The sequence below is a fragment of the Eubalaena glacialis genome, chromosome X (genome assembly GCF_028564815.1).
Source record: "Eubalaena glacialis isolate mEubGla1 chromosome X, mEubGla1.1.hap2.+ XY, whole genome shotgun sequence".
Classification (NCBI taxonomy): domain Eukaryota; kingdom Metazoa; phylum Chordata; class Mammalia; order Artiodactyla; family Balaenidae; genus Eubalaena; species Eubalaena glacialis.
In genome coordinates this window covers 69,962,782-69,982,682 of record NC_083736.1, presented here as the reverse complement: position 1 = coordinate 69,982,682, position 19,901 = coordinate 69,962,782, and the positions used below count along the sequence as shown (strand labels likewise).

Sequence of the window (19,901 nt, the reverse complement as noted above, 5' to 3'; positions counted from 1 at the left end):
TCTTTAAGTACCTTAATTATTTTTTCTCAATTCTACTGCAATAAGGAGTAAATAGAAACTTTTCTTTTAGTGGAAGGAAAACATGAATCTCTCGGAGGCCCAGGTACAGGCGTTAGCATTAAGTAGACAAGCCAGCCAGGAGCTTGATGTTAAACGAAGAGAAGCAATCTACAATGACGTATTGACAAAACAACAGATGGTAAGAATTTGGACTATCTCTAGGTTATGTTTAACTTCCTTGAATTTGTAATAATCGGTTTGTGTGACATCTGTGTCAATAACCATTCCCTCATATGGACGAATGGATGGTCATTGGTTATTCCCAGAGAAACTTTATCCAAAAACCTAGTAATGTCAAATAAAGGTAATGTCTTTTGTTGCAAAGGAGCAACAACTTCCCAAATGGGTCTCCTTGAAGTTTACATAGACTCTCCTCCATATAATTTTATTTTTGTATATTCTGGACATCTAAAAAGGAATTTTTGCCAGACTTTTTACCACATTTACTATTTTTAAACAACTTCCACAAATATGTATACTTTTTAATATATTTAATTTGAGATAAAAAGTGGAGCTATAAATGATACATGACACAGGTTCCTACTAAATTATGTAATTCTTTAAAAGACTAGCATATTCCAGGATCCTTGATCATGTTTCCTAGCATGGTCTTTGCCAGCCATCTGCCTTGCACTGGGAAATTTCAACTCTTGACGCCAGGGAATCAATTTCTGTGGCATGAATTTTACTTAGAAAGCACTGTAGAATTATGTGGTTTTAAATTATCTTAGGAAATTTGAGCCATTCCAAGTAGGAATTATTCCCACTGCAAGTGCCTTTTCCCTTGGGTGTTTGTCACTAAAAATGTTTGTCTGTCATCAGGTGAAATATTCAAAAGAATGACAAAGAAAGGAGACTTGACAAAAAAGTGCTGTAACTAATACTTGAGACTAATCACAGTGCAGGATGGGTTACTATGGCAACTAACCTAAATGCTGCTTGCACTACAATAGTCAAGTCATTAAGAGAATTTAGCCCTAAATGGTGTTACTAACCGGTTTCTACAGTAATGGTCCTGTGAATGCCATCAAATTAGTAATGGTGATAACAATAATGTGTTTTCCTTTTGGTATGGTACCCCCTTAACAAATTGATTTTAACTCAAAACTTGATACTGCCTCTTTGAGACAGGTCATGCACTTGTAACAGCTCTCTTTTCTCTCTTTAGTTAATCAGCTGTGTTCAGCGAATACTTATGAACCGAAGGCTCCAGCAGCAGTACAATCAGCAGCAACAGCAGCAAATGACTTATCAACAAGCAACACTGGGTCACCTCATGATGCCAAAGCCTCCAAATTTAATCATGAATCCTTCTAACTACCAGCAGATTGATATGAGAGGAATGTATCAGTCAGTGGCTGGTGGTATGCAGCCACCACCATTACAGCGTGCACCACCCCCAATGAGAAGCAAAAATCCAGGACCTTCCCAAGGGAAATCAATGTGATTTTGCACTAAAAGCTTAAAAGATTGCTAAAATCATAGAAAGATCTTTTATTTTTTTAGGAATCAATGACTTAACAGAACTCAACTGTATAAATAGTTTGGTCCCCTTAAATGGCAATTTTCCATATTAGTTTTAAATTTTTTTTAATAGGGCATACCATTTCTTCCTGACATTTGTCAGTGATGTTGCCTAGAATCTTCTTACACACACTGAGTACAGAAGATCTTTCAAATTGTTTTCAGTGAAAACAAGTCCTTCCATAACAGTAACAACTCCACAGATTTCCTCTCTAAATTTTTATGCCTGCTTTTAGTGACCATAAAATTGTCATAAAATTAATGAATTTATGAAAGAATACAGATTTATATATTCATTCTTTACATATAAAAACACACAGCTGAGTTCTTAGAGTTGATTCCTCAAGTTATGAAATACTTTTGTATGTATTAATCCATTTCTTGATTAAAGTGATTGAAATGGTTTTAATGTTCTTTTGACTGAAGTCTGAAACTGGGCTCCTGCTTTATCATGTCTGTGACTGAAAATTAGAAACTAAGGGTTATCTTTGACACAGAATTGTGTGCAATATTCTTAAATACTACTGCTCTAAAACTTGGAGGAGTCTTGCAGTTATCTTAGCATTGTATAAACAGCCTTAAGTACAGCTTAAGAAGAGAATTCCTTTTTCTTCTGTAGTCTTTCTGCCATTTTTTTTTCAGTTATATGTGCTGAAATAATTACTGGTAAAATTTCAGGGTTGTGGATTATCTTCCACACAAGAATTTTCTCTCTCCTGGCACTAATATAAAGCACATCTCTTAACTGCTTGGTGTCAGTGCTAGTGCTTCATCCTGTTGCTGGCAGTGGGATGTGGACTAACAAAATCAAGTTCTAGCATTTTAGGAGGTTAAGGATGATGTTGTGGTTGTTAGCTTCACACCCTGTTTTATAAACAACATCAAAATGGCAGAACCATTGCTGACTTTAAGTTCACATGAGGAATGTGCTTTAAAACAATTCCCAGTACTGTCAGTATTGTGAAATAATTCCTCCTAAAGATAAGGTTCACTGGCTTCTATGCTCTTCTTCTTTTCTGTCATCAGTATGTTCTTTTTTCCCAACTACGTTTTCTTACGTAAATTATGTTTCAAAGCTCGATTTTCTTTTTTTTTTTAGTTTAGATCTGTGAGGCAATTTTCTGATCAAAATTAATCATCTCTAATGCCCTTTTTTAAGGTTTTACTAGAAAGTCATTACATTGTCGTTTTTCTTAATCCAGGCCTGTAAAAATGACTTATAAGCTTATTCATGTACAATTTGGTTGCTTGAGTTTCTTAAAGAAAAAGATTGTTAGACTATGAGAGTCAACTCAACATGGCGAAACCATTTTTGAGATGGTGACGTAACATGTAGTAGAAATAGCCAGCGAATTCCAAAAAAGAGAAAGCTGGGTGGAGGATTTGCTCTAGGTATCACTGGATTAGAATGAGGAATGAGTTTAACATTAGCTAAAACTGTTTTGAATTGTTAGGATGATTAAGAGATTTCCACTTTGATCATGAAAAACTAGTGGTAAACATCCAGGAGTATTTAGTTTGTCATATAGAATTTTGAGGTTTGGTGGATCCACCCTCCACCTTCCCGTGGCGAGTTATCACTAACAAATTCCATGTATTTGGATATTATGCCAGCCATATAATCAAGTTTATTCAGTTGATTTGGGGGGGGGGTTGTTTTTACTTTAGAAGAAATGAAAGAGACAAGATTTACGAGATAAATATTTGAAGACAGTATACTTTGGCCAACTGTTATCAGTTGGTATTTCTACAAGTCCAGAATACTTTAAACCTGATTTACTAGACCTGTACCTGTGAACTTTCATCATGGTCTGATTGCTTGCTCAAAGACACAGGTGTCAGAATTTTAGGCAACCTTCTAAACCTTTTTCATCATGAATGAAACTATGATTTAAAGAATAATACATAGAAGAATGAATGGGAAATAAGAGAGTTTGAGATAAAACTTGGACCACTTTGCATACTCTTCTTCACTTGACATTTTAGCTACATAATATGTACTTTGAGTATAACATCAAGCTTTAACAAATATTTAAAGACAAAATCACATCAATAAGATACTAAAAGGCTCATTTTTATATTTGTTTTAGATGTTTTAAATAGTTGCAATGGCTTAAAAAAATGACGATTTAAAATGTTGCTTGTAATACAGTTTTGCCTGCTAAATTCTCCACATTTTGTAACCTGTTTTATTTCTTTGGGTGTAAAGCGTTTTTGCTTAGTATTGTGATATTGTATATGTTTTGTCCCAGTTGTATAGTAATGTTTCAGTCCATCATCCAGCTTTGGCTGCTGAAATCATACAGCTGTGAAGACTTGCCTTTGTTTCTGTTAGACTGCTTTTCAGTTCCGTATTGAGTATCTTAAGTACTGTAGAAAAGATGTCACTTCTTCCTTTAAGGCTGTTTTGTAATATATATAAGGACTGGAATTGTGTTTTTAAAGAAAAGCATTCAAGTATGACAATAATACTATCTGTGTTTTCACCATTCAAAGTGCTGTTTAGTAGTTGAAACTTAAACTATTTAATGTCATTTAATAAAGTGACCAAAATGTGTTGTGCTCTTTATTGCATTTTCACAGCTTTGAAAATCTGTGCACATATTGTTTCATAGAAAATGTATAGCTTTTTATGTGCTATTTAATGGTGGTTCTTTTGCACATTTAGTTATTTAATATTGGGAGGTCAAGAAGTTTGGTTTTTAAATCTGTTATATACTAAATTCTGTAAAAGGAGATCTCAAACCTCAAAAATAATTTACATCCCAGGAAGTCTATGTGTGTTTGTGTTAGTTTTGGTTGTCTGTGTGTAATCCAGTACCATTTCCTGCTTCCCAACTGCTGCGTCACTCATTTAAGTCAAGCAGAGCTACAACTCCACACTTGATACAAAAGCTGCTTACTATCCCGGAGCAATAGCAGGTTGATGGAAACCTTGTTACCTGACCTCCAAAGAAGGTGAATATTTTGTAGTCTTCCCTTAGCTATGCCCATTCTCCCTCTAGTATCATAAAATCAGATACATATTTCTGTGCCCTAAACAAAACTTTAAAGACAATTAATTACATACCCCAGTAAAAATTGTTTCCTTTGAGGGTGGCATGTTGTGAGATATTTTAACAGTAAAATAGGTCATCCTTTTACATGCTTATTTCACTAAAAATTATGTTCAGGTTATTCCCCACCTTAGTTCACCAGACTTAATCTCAAGTGACTTTTGGCTATCTCCAAATCAAATCTACCCTCAGAGATGAAAATTCTTCCACCGTTGATTTTTTTTTTCAAAAGTATGTAATCTTTGCCAATCTCAAAGGAGTGACCAAGTTTCAGAAATGCTTTTTGTGTGTGCAACATTTTATATATGCTGTTACATGGAAGTGAATAAAAATTTAAAATCCAAAATATATACTGTTTCTAAGCTCAATATCTGCCAGGTAACCAAACTGCCCACATCACTCATGTTGGATCTAATAAGAGAATGGCCCTTGCGGCCCCTAGTTTTACTCCCCAGAGTATGTACTACCATAAAATTTCTTTACAATATATACTGCCACCCTCTCTTTGGAATAACCTTCCTGACACCATTGTGCCTACTTGGCTGACTATGGAAATCACTCTTCCTCCCCCAACTCTACGGATCTGTCTTTCTGATAGCGACCACTGCATACCTTCACCAAGGGAGGTGTGACAAGGAAGGCAGCATATAAATTGACACCTTTATTAAAAACAATAAAGATAAAGCTTTAAAGGAATGAAAGGGTTAGACAAATCCTAAACTACAGCAGCTCCTCTTTTAATACTCAGAACTGCCACATTTTCCAAGCAGTCTCTACCCAGCAGCACTCTTCCGCATTCTGCTCCTGAACATTATTCCCTCACTTCTCCTCCCTGATAGAAACACGTTAAGGGAGAGGGAGCTTGGCTCCAATCTCCTTTGGGTAATCATATCAGATGACTACTGAGAGACTTCTACCTATTAAGTAGACTCAGCCCCCTGCCTATAGTTCTCACATCAAATATGTGCTGGTTTTCAAGAAAGGTGACGAGAGATGACTTATCAGATGCAAGGATGGGATTTGTTTCAGGTATATGAGGAGAAAGTGTAGTACTGAAAGAAAAAGAACAAAGGTAGAGAAGGATCGGGAAAGACAGACTAGATAGGAGTGGATTGATGGAGGACCTTGAAATCCTGAATGAGTAACTCAATACGGAGGATAACGAGGGTTTGTGAGGGAACAGATGTGTTCAAAGTAGCAGGTAAAGGTAGTGATTTGGGCAGGGGTAATTTGAATGGTTAGGTGAAGAAAGATTGCAGACAGGAAGATGGATAATTAGGCATTCAGTGACCAGACTACTGACAATTTTAAGGACAAAAGGCACAGTCATCAGAGCTTGTATAGGATAGTGAACTTCTTAAATTGTAAGAAAAACCTTATTTCCTTTTACCCTTCCCCAAGGATCCCACTTTGTTCAGGATTTCTGATTTTACATGCGAAACTTCACTTACTCTTTGTTTACCCTCTCAAACATAGTGATAAATGCATTAGTGGCATTCCTGTTCTTTCACAATTTTTCGTTACTCCTAATTAACCCGTATACATTATTTGCAGAAAGTGAGTTTGGTCCGTTTAACTAAGTCGAGTGTAATTCTACATCTTTCTTCAAGGTAACTCTTCAAAGGGCTAAATCCATTCCTGTTACTTTTCCTTGAGACCCATCCATTCCAAGGACTAGTATCTCAGTTGGTAATGTTATATTTACAAGCTTCCCTTGTTATTTTCAAAGTGCTTTGTGCTTATTACGTGTTAGCCTGTGTACAACATATCTGTGAGAAAAGTGAGGAGAATAGTTACATTTTCCTCGTGACAGTTAAGCTAAAAGACCAAAATCAAATCTATTGGCACTTAGGAGGCAGAAGACATATTCTAGTCAAATTATCTGAGCCTTTCATGTCTCATTTGGAAAATGGGACTATAATAATACCTTACTTTCTTGAAGGCAGGAGGCTGGACCAGGTGATTTCTTGAGGTCCTTTTCAGCTCCAAGAGTTAGGGTTTAGCTGTGAGCAAAGCACAGTTTGAAGCCAAAAGGCAATGTTTGTCTAAAGTTACACAGTAAGTTTGTGAACAATTAGAAATCCCTTCCCTTTAGCTAACCCTCTCCCCTACTAAGCTATACCTTTTCTTTTCCTCTGCTTAGAAAAATGAGAGGTCTGCCAGGCATTTTAATGACAAAGCAGGTAAGTCAAGTTGTAATTGGCTCTAATTACCACTTCCACAAGCTGTAACCTCCTTTATCTTTTGCCCAGGGGCACTCTCAGAGCTGTGTTTCTTACTGCTTCTGGAACTCTGCAGAAAATGAAAAAACATGTTTAAGGATCTGATTCTTATAGCTTGGTCACCTGATTGGGTTATATATTATACATGACAAAACATCAAGGTAAATATAAATCCGCTTTTGTAAAGTCAGCTTTTAAGCAAATAATTGGTAACTTCCCATTTGATTGTTCATAACTGTAAAGCCCAAATTAGGCCGATATTTAAATTGTCTGGTCTGGACAAAGTTTATAGTGAGTAGGAGGCAATATTTGTTTATATTGACTCTTACGTAACAACGCATATGGCGTACTTTTTGAGATGTAGGTTTTATAATAGTCAAATCTTGTGATGAAAACTACAAAAACTAATAGAAGAGTGAAATAGTGATCATTTTTTTCTGTAGCTGCTTGTCCCCACCTGCCAGTAGCAAAGCAGGTAGAAGCTTGTGTCTGGCCCGCTGAATACATTTCAATGAAAACAAAACCAAACAAACAAGAAAAAGAAACGTGGTTAATATAATCATTTGAGGTATTGTTCGTTCATTACCAGCTCTTGGTAGGTTTTCAATAATACAGCATGGAGGTTGGCCTTCAAAGGCTTTAGTGATACAGGCTTGCTTGGACCCTATCCTTAGCAAAGTAAACCTCTTTTTCTATTAGCAAGTGTTTCCGTCCTCTCTTCCCATATCTTGCACACTCTACTGTATGTGCTAAGCTCAAATGAAGTACCTGCCTGCAATTTTTTTCCCTTTCTCCAAACTATCATCTCCCCACACCTCACCACACACACATCCCTTTATATTCTAATACCTCAGTGTCTGTGTGTGTGTGTGTGTAGGGGAATTATAGAATTATAATGTATAAATTATCATTTAGAATTATAATTTATAATTGTAATTATAGAATAACTATGGGATAATTATTCTATAATTATAGAATTATAAATTATACTTTATTATAATAAATTATACTTTATTATAATAAATTATACATTAGAATTATAATTTATAATTCTATAATTATAGAATCATACAGTGCTAAAGATGGTAGGGGTCTTAGAGACCCTGTAGCCTATCCCTCTCCCTTTATAGTTGGGAAAAACAGAGGTCCAGAGAGGGGAAGAGATGCCCAAGGGCACCCATGTCTTCTAGCCTCTATTCCACTTCTCATTCCACTCTGTTCAGATGCCTCTTATTACACTTGTATTCCAATTCATTTTTTTTCAATCTGTCAGACCACGTTAAGCAAATTTTCAGAATAATTGGTACTGAACTAAACTTTAAAATGAGAACTGTTTGTGGGAAGTAGAGGGGTATGTGAACCAAGATGACGGAAACAAATTCCTGTGTGATAACTGTACAATGGGATATTTATTTGTTTCTTCTTTCATCACACTCAGCACAGTTTAGACCAATAGGATCTGGAAGCATTGTTCTGCTTTCTGGATCTCAGTATCCTTCAGAGCCAAGGATGGAATAATTCAGCCTTCCTCAGATGAGGCAGATTGATGTACCAAGTACTTCAAAATCCTCTATTTCAAATGAGAAATGCTGCTGTATTCACAAGGAAACAAAACAGAAAGTTCTGTGTTAGTGTAGTGACATCTGTCAGGATAGGGGCAACTAACTATTCTTGAGTTATAGAGATGTGCCAGAAGGATCATGAATAGTCATATTTCCAAAGAACTAAGAAACAGCAAAATGATCTTAATATGCTAGAATTTGGAAGCCAGGTTCTATTTTTATAAACTTGGACAAGTTACTTCACCTCTCTGAATCTTCTCTCGCATGGCAATATTTATTGAATGCCTATTATGTGTCAGGCACTATGACTAGTCACTTTTATAATTCCTGTTTTACAGATGAGGAAATAGGTTTAAAATAATTAAATTATTCACTCAGTGTCACATGACTAACTGGAAGAGGCAGGATTCTGTTTTTGCCATTGAACAAGCTTGTTTTCAGGGCACTTCCTTCTGTCTCTTCAGTGGTGCCTAGAGGGTTTGGCTTTATCCTTTCATTTCCTTCTGTGATCCAAATAGAAGTGTCTGAAAAATCCAGTGTGAGTACTTTGAAATACTTGTTTTAAGATATCAGAACTCATTTTTCATACAGTGCCTTCCTCACAAGTTCAATTAGGCACCAATTGAGAATCCTAAAGATAGAACTATTCTGAACTAAGTTTATTTTTCATTTTTCCACCTGGTAAAGTCTAGGTACCATTCAAGCAAGGCCTTAAAAGAGCTAGAATATGGACATGCAGAGATTGAGGAGAAGGGCATCTCAGAGGAAACAGCAAACACAAACACAAACACAAACACATGTAGGCAGCAAAGAACAGAACTCCGGATAGTTCTAGGAAATGCCATGCTTCTGTACTTGTGCACAGAAGGTCAAAGCCCCATTTAAGCCAATAGTTTCTGGAATACACAAATTGTAATTAAATGGCGTGGTAGGCTGAATAATGATCCCCCAAAGATATCCATCTCCTAATCACAGAACCTGTGAATATGTTAAGTTACTTGGCAAAGGAGAATTAAGATTACAGGAATTAAGGTTGCTAATCAACTGATCTTGAAATGGGAGCGTCTCCTGGATTATCTGGTGGGCCCAATGTAATCACAAGGGTCCTTAAAAGTGGAAGAGGGAGGCAGAGGTAGAGTTACAGGCAGGTGTGACTAGGAACGAGAGGTTCAAAGAGATGCAATGCTGCTGGCTTTGAAGGTGGTTGGAAAGGGTCATGAGGCAAGGAATGTGGGTGGCCTTTTTCCTGGTGGTGCTCGGAAAGGGCAAGGAGAAGAATTCTCACCTAGAATTTCCAAAAGGGAACGCAGCTCTGCCAACACCTTGATTTTAGCCCAGTGAGACCTGCATCAGACTTCTATCCTACCTGCCGAACTGTAAGATAATAAACAGGTGTTGTTGTAAGCCACTAAATTAGTGGTGATTTGTTACAACAGAAACAAGAAACTAATCAAATGGTTATTTGTGTGATTACTTGATTAATGTCTTGCTCCCCTGCTAGATATGTGAGCTCTTTAAGGGCAGAACCCTGTCTATTTTGCTCACTTTAATATCCTCAGCACCTGACACAGAAAAAGTATGAGATAGTTTGATGAATTGATGTGTGAATGTCTTGGTGGTCATACATTACCTGAGAAAATTATGGCAATGTCAATACCATCAACGTCTGTTTCTGTGTCCCTAAATGTATATGTATGTCTGTTTCTCTGCCTTTTTCTTTGGGTCTCTTTGTCTTTCTCCTTCCCCTTCTTTAGTCGCCCTTCTCTCTTCCTGACTTTTTTTTTTTTTTTATAAATTTATTTATTTATTTTTGGCTGCGTTGGGTCTTTGTTGCTGTGCGCGGGCTTTCTCTAGTTGCGGAGAGCGGGGGCTACTCTCCGTTGCGGTGCTTGGGCTTCTCTTGTTGCGGAGCCCGGGCTCTAGGCACACGGGCTTCAGTAGTTGTGGTGCGTGGGCTCAGTACTTGTGGCTCACGGGCTCTAGAGTGCAGGCTCAGTAGTTGTGGCGCAAGGGCTTAGTTGCTCCGCGGCATGTGGGATCTTCCTGGGCCAGGGCTCGAACCCGTGTGCCCTGCGTTGGCAGGCGGATTCTTAACCGCTGTGCCACCAGGGAAGCCCCTCTTCCTGACTTCTGTCCCTATTTCTTAATTGGCCATAACAAAGAACTGAAGTACATCTTGTAATTCTCTATTATGTTTATGGAATAAGGTCATATTTTCTGTTCATGGTTTTTAAAAAGAAATAAGTTATATAGTTCATTGCACTGAAAAAATTGCTTTCTACTCAAGGGCCCCTTCATTTATTACCTATTTAATCGACATCAGTGGGCGAGTGACCCTTGATAGAAGTTTCTCATTTCTGACTTAGGAGGGTGTATAGAAACCAGGGGCAGAAACATTCCACAGAAGCTATGCCTTTGTACCTGATGGTGGGAACTCGTTCCCTGATTGCATGGCCCACATTAGCCAGATAACATAATTTCCTCTCTTCTGAGAGGAAATTGTTTGACCTTGTCTACTTAGAAGAAATTGGATCCCCCCCTTAGGATCAGAATTATTTAGTCTTTTCCCTGGTTCCATCTGCTGGCTACTGAGTTTGATCATAAAGATGTTTAATGTTTGAATGGTATGCACTTGGAATCCTGAGGAAAGCATTGGGACTATTGTTAATCCACAAAGCTCAGCCTGTTCCACGAAGTAGAATGGCCTAAGGAAAGGTAAAACTTTTGGTGGGAAAGTTCTTGAAATTTCTAGTGTTCAAGAACATTTAGGGAAATCTTCATTCCTAGAATTGAAAGGACCTGTGCTAGTCCAGTGCTTCTCAAATTTTAATGTATGTGCAAATCACCCAGGGAGCTCATTAAACTTTAGATTCTGATAGAGTAGGTCTGAGGTAGGGTCCAAGAATTTGCATTTGTAACAAGCTATCAGGTGATGTTGATTCTTCTGGTCCAGGGACCACACTTTGGGGAGCAAGAGGACAGCGGATCTAGGACAATCAGAGCTAGAGTATCTGCATTCTGCACAGGAGAACCGGAAGGTGGTCATTTCTAGAACCAGAGCCTCACAGAAGGTGTCTGAGCGCCCCTCTCCTTTCAAGCAGATGGAGGGCCTAGGTCTCTCATGTGCTGGGGCAGAACAAGGGGCTGGGGCAGAGTACAGCGAGTCTGGCCTTCCCTGTGTGTGTGTAGGGGGTTAAGGAAAGTGAGGCAAGCACGTGTATTAGGGTAATTAACCCTAGCTGCCACAGAGACAAAGCTCAAAAGCTCAGCCAAAGTACTTGCCTGACCCCTTGCTGTATGCGGGCACACATACTGAAAGACAATTTGAAAACCATTATTGGATGAATAGAAAAATGTCCGGAATGATATACACCAGAATGTTAAAGATGATAGGGAATTTTGTTTTCTTATTTTTTGCTAATCTTTATTTTCTGATTTTTCTGTAGCAAAAAAAACTTGTATAAATTTTCAAAAGCTACTTTAAAAAAAGGGCACATATATCACTTTTACAATAAGGAAAAAGGTTTGCCAAAAGCAAAACAAACCCAATCATATCCTGCATGTGCCTTTTGCTTAAATAATAATAATAATCTAATACTTATCAAGTACTTACTATACTCTAGTTACTGTTCTAAGTGTTTTAGAAATATTATCTCATTTATTACTTGCAAGAATCCTGAGGTAGGTACTGTAATTTTTCCCATTTTTCCATTGAGAAAATTGAGGCACAGAGAGGTTAAGTGACTTTAATTAATTTTAAGTAAAAATGGCAAAGCCAGAATTTGAACCCAGGCACTGATGGCTACAGAGCCTGTGCTCTTAAACACTACTTTATATGACATCCATTAGAGTACATACATAGCATCTTTTTTAGACCTCGAAGTCTCTGCTACCCTAAAAATAAACACAAAGTGTTCTTTATTTACTTCTTCCTCAAGCCATGGCCCTATCTCCCTTCTTATCTTTTCTGCTAAACCTCTCGAAAGCGTGGTCTGTACTTGCTGCCTACAGTTCCCCTCACCCTTCTCATCATTCCTCAGGTCCAGCAATATGCCTTCTACTCCTACTCCTCCACAGAAGATATCAATACTTTCTTGACAGGAACCCATGATATCCTAATCACCATAGCCATATAACTTTTTCTCAAAAAGAAAAGCCCACAACTCTATGGACTGGAGCCACAACAAAGTCATGATCTCTAAATTCAGCTGTCTAGAAACCCTTCTAAGTGTCCCTAATCAGCTGCCTACTACCTTCCTCTCCATGCTCAGGAGATGGCGTTGCCTCCTAGTTCACTTTGAATGACAAGAGCATCAAGTCAGAACTTCTCGACCACCTTTCCACCCAGTCTCCTTCAAAAACTTACCTTTCCTTTTCCCTTCTCTCGTGTTTCAGTGTCTCCCTTCTGTCAATAAATGAATTCTTCTACCTGTGCTATGGAGCCAAGTTCCTCCCTCCTCCTTAGAGATTTGGCTCCATCCATCATCCCCTCTTTCTCCTATACCTTCCTTCAACCTCCAGCTCCCCAACCTTGATCTCTTCCTGATGCGATAACTGCAGTAGCCTCTTAGTTGGTCTCCCCACCCATACAATCCATCTTCCACACTGCAGTCAGAATGATCTTATTAAAACACAAATCTGACCATGTTGCATTTCCTTAGGTTGCTTCCCACCATATAGCTCATATAGTACATTCGCCACTAAACTCCTAAAAGTTATCAAAACAACTGCTAGAGGGCTCTGCCTCATTAGCCTAGGAGTTCTGCCCTCCCCATCCAGATTTGCCTTGAGGAGCAGTGTGGGTGCGGGGTCGGGGGTGTGGGGCGGGGGTGGGGGGACTCATGATTGTTTTCTCTGTCAGTTAGCTTCAGGGTTTTGAGTCATTACTGTGCAGTCAATCACCGTATTACACTACACTATTACACTGTAAGCCCCCACCCCGTCAAGTCAAGTCAAAGAAAATTTGTTAGCACCTACTCAGTACCCTGCACTGTGTTGGTTATGATAAAAAGTTATAGAGAACTTGCTGGTCTGGATCCTGGCATTAAGAAGCCTATGTATGTGTGTGTTTATGTCCCGTTTATGAAGTATCTTTGTGCCAGGCACTATCCTAGGTTATTTACACCCATAATGTCTTTTAGTCCTGTATTATTGCCACCTTTTTATAGATGAGGAAACGGAGCCTTGCCAAAGGTCACAGAAGAAGAACGTGGAACACACGGGTTTCAAATCCAAGTCTGCCACCTGCAAAGCCCCTTCTTTTTCTTTTATGGCACTTCTTGCAACCTGCTTGGAAAGATAGAGCTGATGATCTTGATATGAAGACAGCACACTGGAGCAGTATACAATCAGGTGGTAATGTGTGGTACAGGTAAAAACAAAATGATGTGATACAAAGAGTCTAGGATTGATGTTCAGTAAACTATGGAGCCAGTTTTGATTCTGTCATTAATTAGGTATGTGCCCTTAAATATATTACCCTCTTTGGGTGTCAGTCTCCCCATTTGAAGAAATGCAAATGGTTTTTAAACAAATAGAAAGATGCTTAATCTCAGTCATAAAATGCAAATGAGCTAAAACAAATACAATTTTCATCTATATTTCATTGGCAAAGATAAAACAATTGTTTATTTTGTTGACAAGATCATGGGGAAACAGGCACCCTCATAAATTATTGGTGGTCGTATAAATTGGTACAACCTCGCTGAAGGATAATTTGGCACTATCTACTGAAATTTAAAATGCTCATCACATTTGTCCCAGAACATTTCACTTTTAGAAATTTATCTTACAGATATACTCACATATGTGCACAAAGATATATGTTTAAGTATATTCACTTGAATGTTGGTCATAGTGACAGAAGACTAGAAACAACCTAAATGCCCATTGATGGGGGACTGATTAAATACTGTAATGGCCTCAAGGCACTATAGATAATTATACATGCCCACTGTAGAAAAGTTAGAAAAATATAGAAAAATATAGAAGATAAAGATCATAAAAACCTACTGCTCAGAGACAAGCGCTCAACATTTTGGCTCCTTTACCTCTATTATTTTTTCTATTCATATTATGTATGTATGGTATATTTACATAATTGAGATCATAGTGTAATACAATTCCATATTCTGCTTTTCCTTTTAAATTATCCTGAGAGAATGTCTCTATGTCATTAAAATATTTATCAACGTAGCTTTAAATGGACTGCAGAATGATTGATCACAATAATGTACTGTAATTTATAGCCATTCTATTGTTGGAAAGTTAGTTTTCTTTTTCTTTTATAAATAATGTTGCAAAGAACATCGATTGCATTTTAGAAGTAGAATTACTGGGTCAAAAAACATGAGAAATGTAAAGTTCTGGATTTATATTATCAAGTTGCATCATCAGTGTTTTCTCAACAGCAGTATATGATTGAAACTAGTTCTCTGCACCCTTGTTGGTTTTAAGTATTATTATATTTTTAAAACTTTCTTAGTTTCATAAGAAAAATATATTTCATTGTTTTGCATTTCATTAATTACTTGTGAGGTTGAAGTATGTTGCTTATGTTTTTTACAAGTTGTATATCTTCTTTTGTGAATTGTCTATATATTTTCTTTGCCCATATTCTATTGGAAGCTTAGTGTTTTTGTTATATATTTGTATGGGTCCTATAGTCAGTATGTTAATGATAATAACTTTTAAAAATTTTGTGGTAAATGTTTCCCCAGTTTTTTTAACCTTTTAATTTTATTAATTTTTTTAATATTTAGCAGTTTAAAAACTTCTTGATTTTTTCCTTAATGATTCCATCCTTTACTTGTATGTTTAGGAAGTTCTTTAAGAACTAGAGAAATTTGGACATATTGAAAGGGAAAGGCTATGTGGAGGAGTTGGGATCAAGCGTGCAGAGGAAGGACATAACTTTCAGAGATGGAGGAACACTATCTGAAAGAGGAAGAAAGGAAAAATGAGTCTAAAGCCTGCTTGAAAAAGATTAAAGGAGACCTAAATAAATGGAAAGACATCCCATGGTCAGGGACTGGAAGACTTAATATTGTTAAGATGGCAACACCCCCCAAATGGATCTACAGATTCAGCACAATCTCTATCAAAATCCCAGATGGTTTCTTTGTAAAAAATTTACAAGCTGATCCTAAAATTCGTATGGAATTGCAAGGGACCCAGAATAGCCAAAACAGTCTTGAAAAAGAAGAACAAAGTGGAGGACTCCTACATCATGATTTCAAAACTTACAACAAATCTACAGTAATTTTGATTGTGTGGTATTAGCATAAGGATAGACACGTACATCAATGGATAGAATTGAGAATGGAGAAGTAAACCCATACATCTATGGTCAATTGATTATCCACAAGAGTGCCAAGACTATTCAGTGGGGAAAGAATAGTCTTTTCAACATACGGTGCCATGACATTTAGTATACACATGCAAAAGAATGAAGTTGGGTCTCTACCTCATACCATATACCTGTGTCCAGAATATATAAAGAAATCTTTTTTTTCTTTTTAAGTCTTTTATTTGTTTCTATTTCATCTTATACTCTTTTTAAAAATTTATTTTACAAACCCTTGTGTCGAGGGCTGACTTTCAATAGATTGCGGCAAGGGAGCTGCTCTGCTACATACGAAACCCTGACCCAGAAGCAGGTTGTCTACGAATGGTTTAGCACCAGGTTCCCCACGTATAAAGAAATTTTATAATTCAATAATAAAAAGACATAAAACTCTTTTATAGATGGACAGATAATCTGAATAGACATTTCTCCAAGAAAGATATACAAATGGCCAATAAGCACATGAAAAGATGCTCAACATCATTAGTCATAGGAAAATGCAAATCAAAACGACAGTGGGATGCCATTTCACATCCACTAGGATTGCTACAATAAAAAAAGGTGGAAAATAACAAGTGATAGTGAAGATATGAAGAAATTGGAACCCTCTTACATTGTTGGTGGGAATGTAAAATGGCACAGCCTCTTTGAAAAAGTGTTTGGCAGTTTCTCAAATGGTTGACCATAGAGGTACCATATAACTCAGCAATTCTATTCCTAGCAATTCTATTCCTATAAAAAGAAATGCAGTATTAACACATGCTGCAATATGGATGAACCTTCAAAACATTATGTTACGTGAAAGAAGCCAGTCACAAAACACCACATATTCTATGATTCCATTTATATGAAATGTTCAAAATAGGAAAATCCATAGAGACAAAGTAGATTAGGGGGTCACCAGAGGCTGGGAGGAGGAAGTAATGAGGTTTCAGAGTTTTTGTTTGGGGTGATGAAAAATTTTGGAAATAGAAAGTGATGATGGTTACATAACACTGTGAATGTAATTAATGGCCCTGAATTGTACACTTAAAAATGGTTAAAATGGCAAATTTTGTTATATATATTTTACCACCATAAAAAATTCAAAAAACTGTTTTCTTTAAAAGAAAAAGGCTGGGACTTCCCTGGTGGTCCAGTGGTTAAGAATCCACCTTCCAATGCAGGGGACGTGGGTTCAATCCCTGGTCAGGGAACTAAGATTCCACATGCCGTGGACAACTAAGCCTGCACGCCACAACTACTGAGCTCGCGCACCTCAACAAGAGAGCCTGCATGCCGCAAACTACAGAGCCCACGCACTCTGGAGCCCTGCGCTACAACTAGAGAGAGAAAACCCGCACGCCACAACTAGAGAGAAGCCCGTGTGCCACAGCGAAATATCCTGTGTGCCACAACTAAGGCCCAATGCGGCCAAAAGAATTAAGAAAATTTTAAAAAAAAGGAAAATATACAAATGGCCAATAAAAGAAAGAAAGAAAGAAAGAGGCCAAACTAAACAATACCAAAAAAATGAATGCTAGGAAGCCACTACTAGATGGCTTAGGTCTTAGTAAAACATGAGGGAGGTTTCATCTACAGAGAGAGACCAGAGAATGCCTGATCTGGAACAGTCTGGAGCTGAGAGCTAGAGACAAATGGAGATTTGTAATATCTCACATGAACTAATGCAGTGTTTGCCACCTAGTTTCTTGATAAGAATTCCTTGGGGACTTTTAAATATACAGATCAGTGATTCTCAAAGAGTAGTCTAAGGATTCTTGGGGGTCCATGAGGTCCTTTCTTTCCTAATTACAGATCTAGGAGAGGCCAGATTTTCTCCCCATATTTCAGCCAAAAGAACATATAGCAACAAATTGAATGCAGAAGCAGATATAAGAATTCAGCTGTCTGCTATTAAGGCAGACATCAAAGAGGTTTGGAAAAATGTAAAATAATACCACTCATTAAATTTTTGAGAATAGAGTTACTTTTTTCATAAAAATGTAATTTATGTTAATGTTAATGGGTTTGTTGTTATTTTAAATGAATTATTAGATAATTAAAATTGCTGAATTTTAATTTCTAATATGTTAAATACCAATAGCTATAATCCAAATAAATAAAAGGTCCTACATAGTTTTTAAGTTTGTAAGGGCTCCTCAGATCAAAAAGTTTGAGAAACATTGATATAGATAAACAAGCCTTTCAGTTGGAAATTCTGATTTAGGGAGTCCCAACAGAGCCCAGAGTCTACTTTTAGACAATTTTACCAGGTGCTTAGCAGAAAAGTTTGGTTAACACTAAGCCAGTATAAAGCTGTTTAGATGTTAGGGATTTTTATGATAGGCTACAGTGAATGCCAGACAGAATCAAAACTAAATGAATAAAAGGCCTGTTAAGTGGGAAAAGGCTGGTCTGTTTGAGGTTGATGTGACTGTATTTGTAGTGGAGTCATTTGATGACCCAATTTTCATAGCTTTACCTAGCAATGTTGGCAATCCAGGAGCAGAAGCAGAGAAAGTGGGCACTTTAAACTGAGTTGGATGGAGCTTTGGGTGTGGGCTCTCCAAGTTATTCTGTCCTGTATATATACATGACATTCAGATTGTACATTGAGGAGGCTGTGCCCTGGGTTTATATTGGAGGAGAGTTGTGGGATCTATTGGGTGTGGGTATAATAGCTTAAGGGGCAAGCATGGAGAAACCTATAGGGTATAGTGTTAGGTGAGGTTAGGATGGTATGATGGGTTTTGGAAACTTGGAGCATTTACAACTGGTGGGACACAGGGAAGTTGGAAACAGACAGGGCAAGCATGCATCTGCCACCACGAGTTTACTAGGAGTCTAGTGTGTGGCATGTTAAAGAGGACTGGGATGGGGCTCAGAGTGCATGACTATAAGGAAGAGAAATGAAGAAAGAGGGCTCTGGATGTGTGGGACCCGGGTGGGACTGTCTATTCATGGTGTGGTCATGGGAGCCTGCAGAAGGGAGGCTCCTGTGACCCTAGGATGCACTGCTAAAATATAACTAAAATAGAAGTTGGATGAGGGCTGACAGATTCTGTTGGTTTGCTTCATTAGGTACATTAGACAGTGGAGTTTCCAAGTGGGTACTCTCATTATGTGTTCTTAGTAAGAGGTTGGCATTTGTATGGCATGGCTGTCTCATGTGCCACCTTACCTTCTGGTACCTGTCCTTTGTAAAACCCCAGCAGAATCATACGTATGGAGAGGGGGTGGAGTGATGCATATGTTCATTCAGAGATATGTCTTCAAATTAATACTGCTACTAATAAATAATGAACTAAATGTAATAGCAATAGCAAACATTTATTGAGCGCTTACTATGCACCAGGAACTGTGCTAAGCACTTTACACTTTCAATACATTATCTTATTTAGTCTTCACAGCAATTGCCCTTGAGGTAGGTTCTGTGTTTATTTTCATCTTACAGGTGAAGACCCTGTGGCTTACTACAACTGAGCCACATCACATTCTCGTAGTTTTTTGATCATGCCTAACTAACTCCTTCCTGCCTCTGGACTTTTACATATTCCTGTTCTCTATCCCTGGAAAGCTATTCCTACCCTCCTAGTCACCCTTCAGGTCTCACCGTAAGAATCATTTTTTCAGGAAGCCTTCCCCTAATCCCCTTAAAAGGTTATGCCTGCCTTGCTACGTACTCTCATAGCACCTTGCACTCTTTCTTTACGGCACGTGTTACAATTTGTAGGTTTACTTGTTTATGTCTGTCTTCCTGACTAGACCATATCAGGAGGAGAGGAACTACACCTGTCTTATTTACTGTTATGTCTCTGAAGATGAAAAAAAGTGCTCAACAAATACTCGTTGAATTAATGAATGAATTAATGAATTTGTTCAGGGTCAAAGAGGAAGTAAAGGAATCTGGATATAAAACAAGGTTGGTCTGACTTCAGGACCTGAAGAACATGTTATCTGCATGTCTTGTGCTACATTGCAACGATAAGGAACAGAGCTGAGCCCATACTTCGTCTGGGAATTGGAAAGAGATTTAGAGGAGCAACAGCCTGTGCTGGGTTGCAAGTGTTGGGTATCTCTGCAGTTGACACCAGAGCCCTGGTGTAGAGGCCTATTAGAAAGGTCTTCCATTTTCTCTTTTGAGAACAGA

General features: G+C 37.8%; 1 protein-coding gene across 7 annotated transcripts in view; it reads left to right on the top strand.

Annotated features, from left to right (window-relative positions):
- ATRX (ATRX chromatin remodeler) overlaps positions 1 to 1,956 on the top strand; it is a 226,093-nt gene extending 224,137 nt beyond the window's left edge. For all 7 annotated transcript variants that reach the window (XM_061179480.1, XM_061179477.1, XM_061179476.1 and 4 more), the window contains 2 exons: positions 71 to 199; positions 1,229 to 1,956. In XM_061179480.1, the coding sequence (XP_061035463.1) occupies positions 71 to 199; positions 1,229 to 1,507 (408 nt within the window). In that variant the 3' untranslated portion in view covers positions 1,508 to 1,956. The remainder of the gene's footprint in view (positions 1 to 70; positions 200 to 1,228) is intronic.
- Positions 1,957 to 19,901: the final 17,945 nt, after the last annotated feature.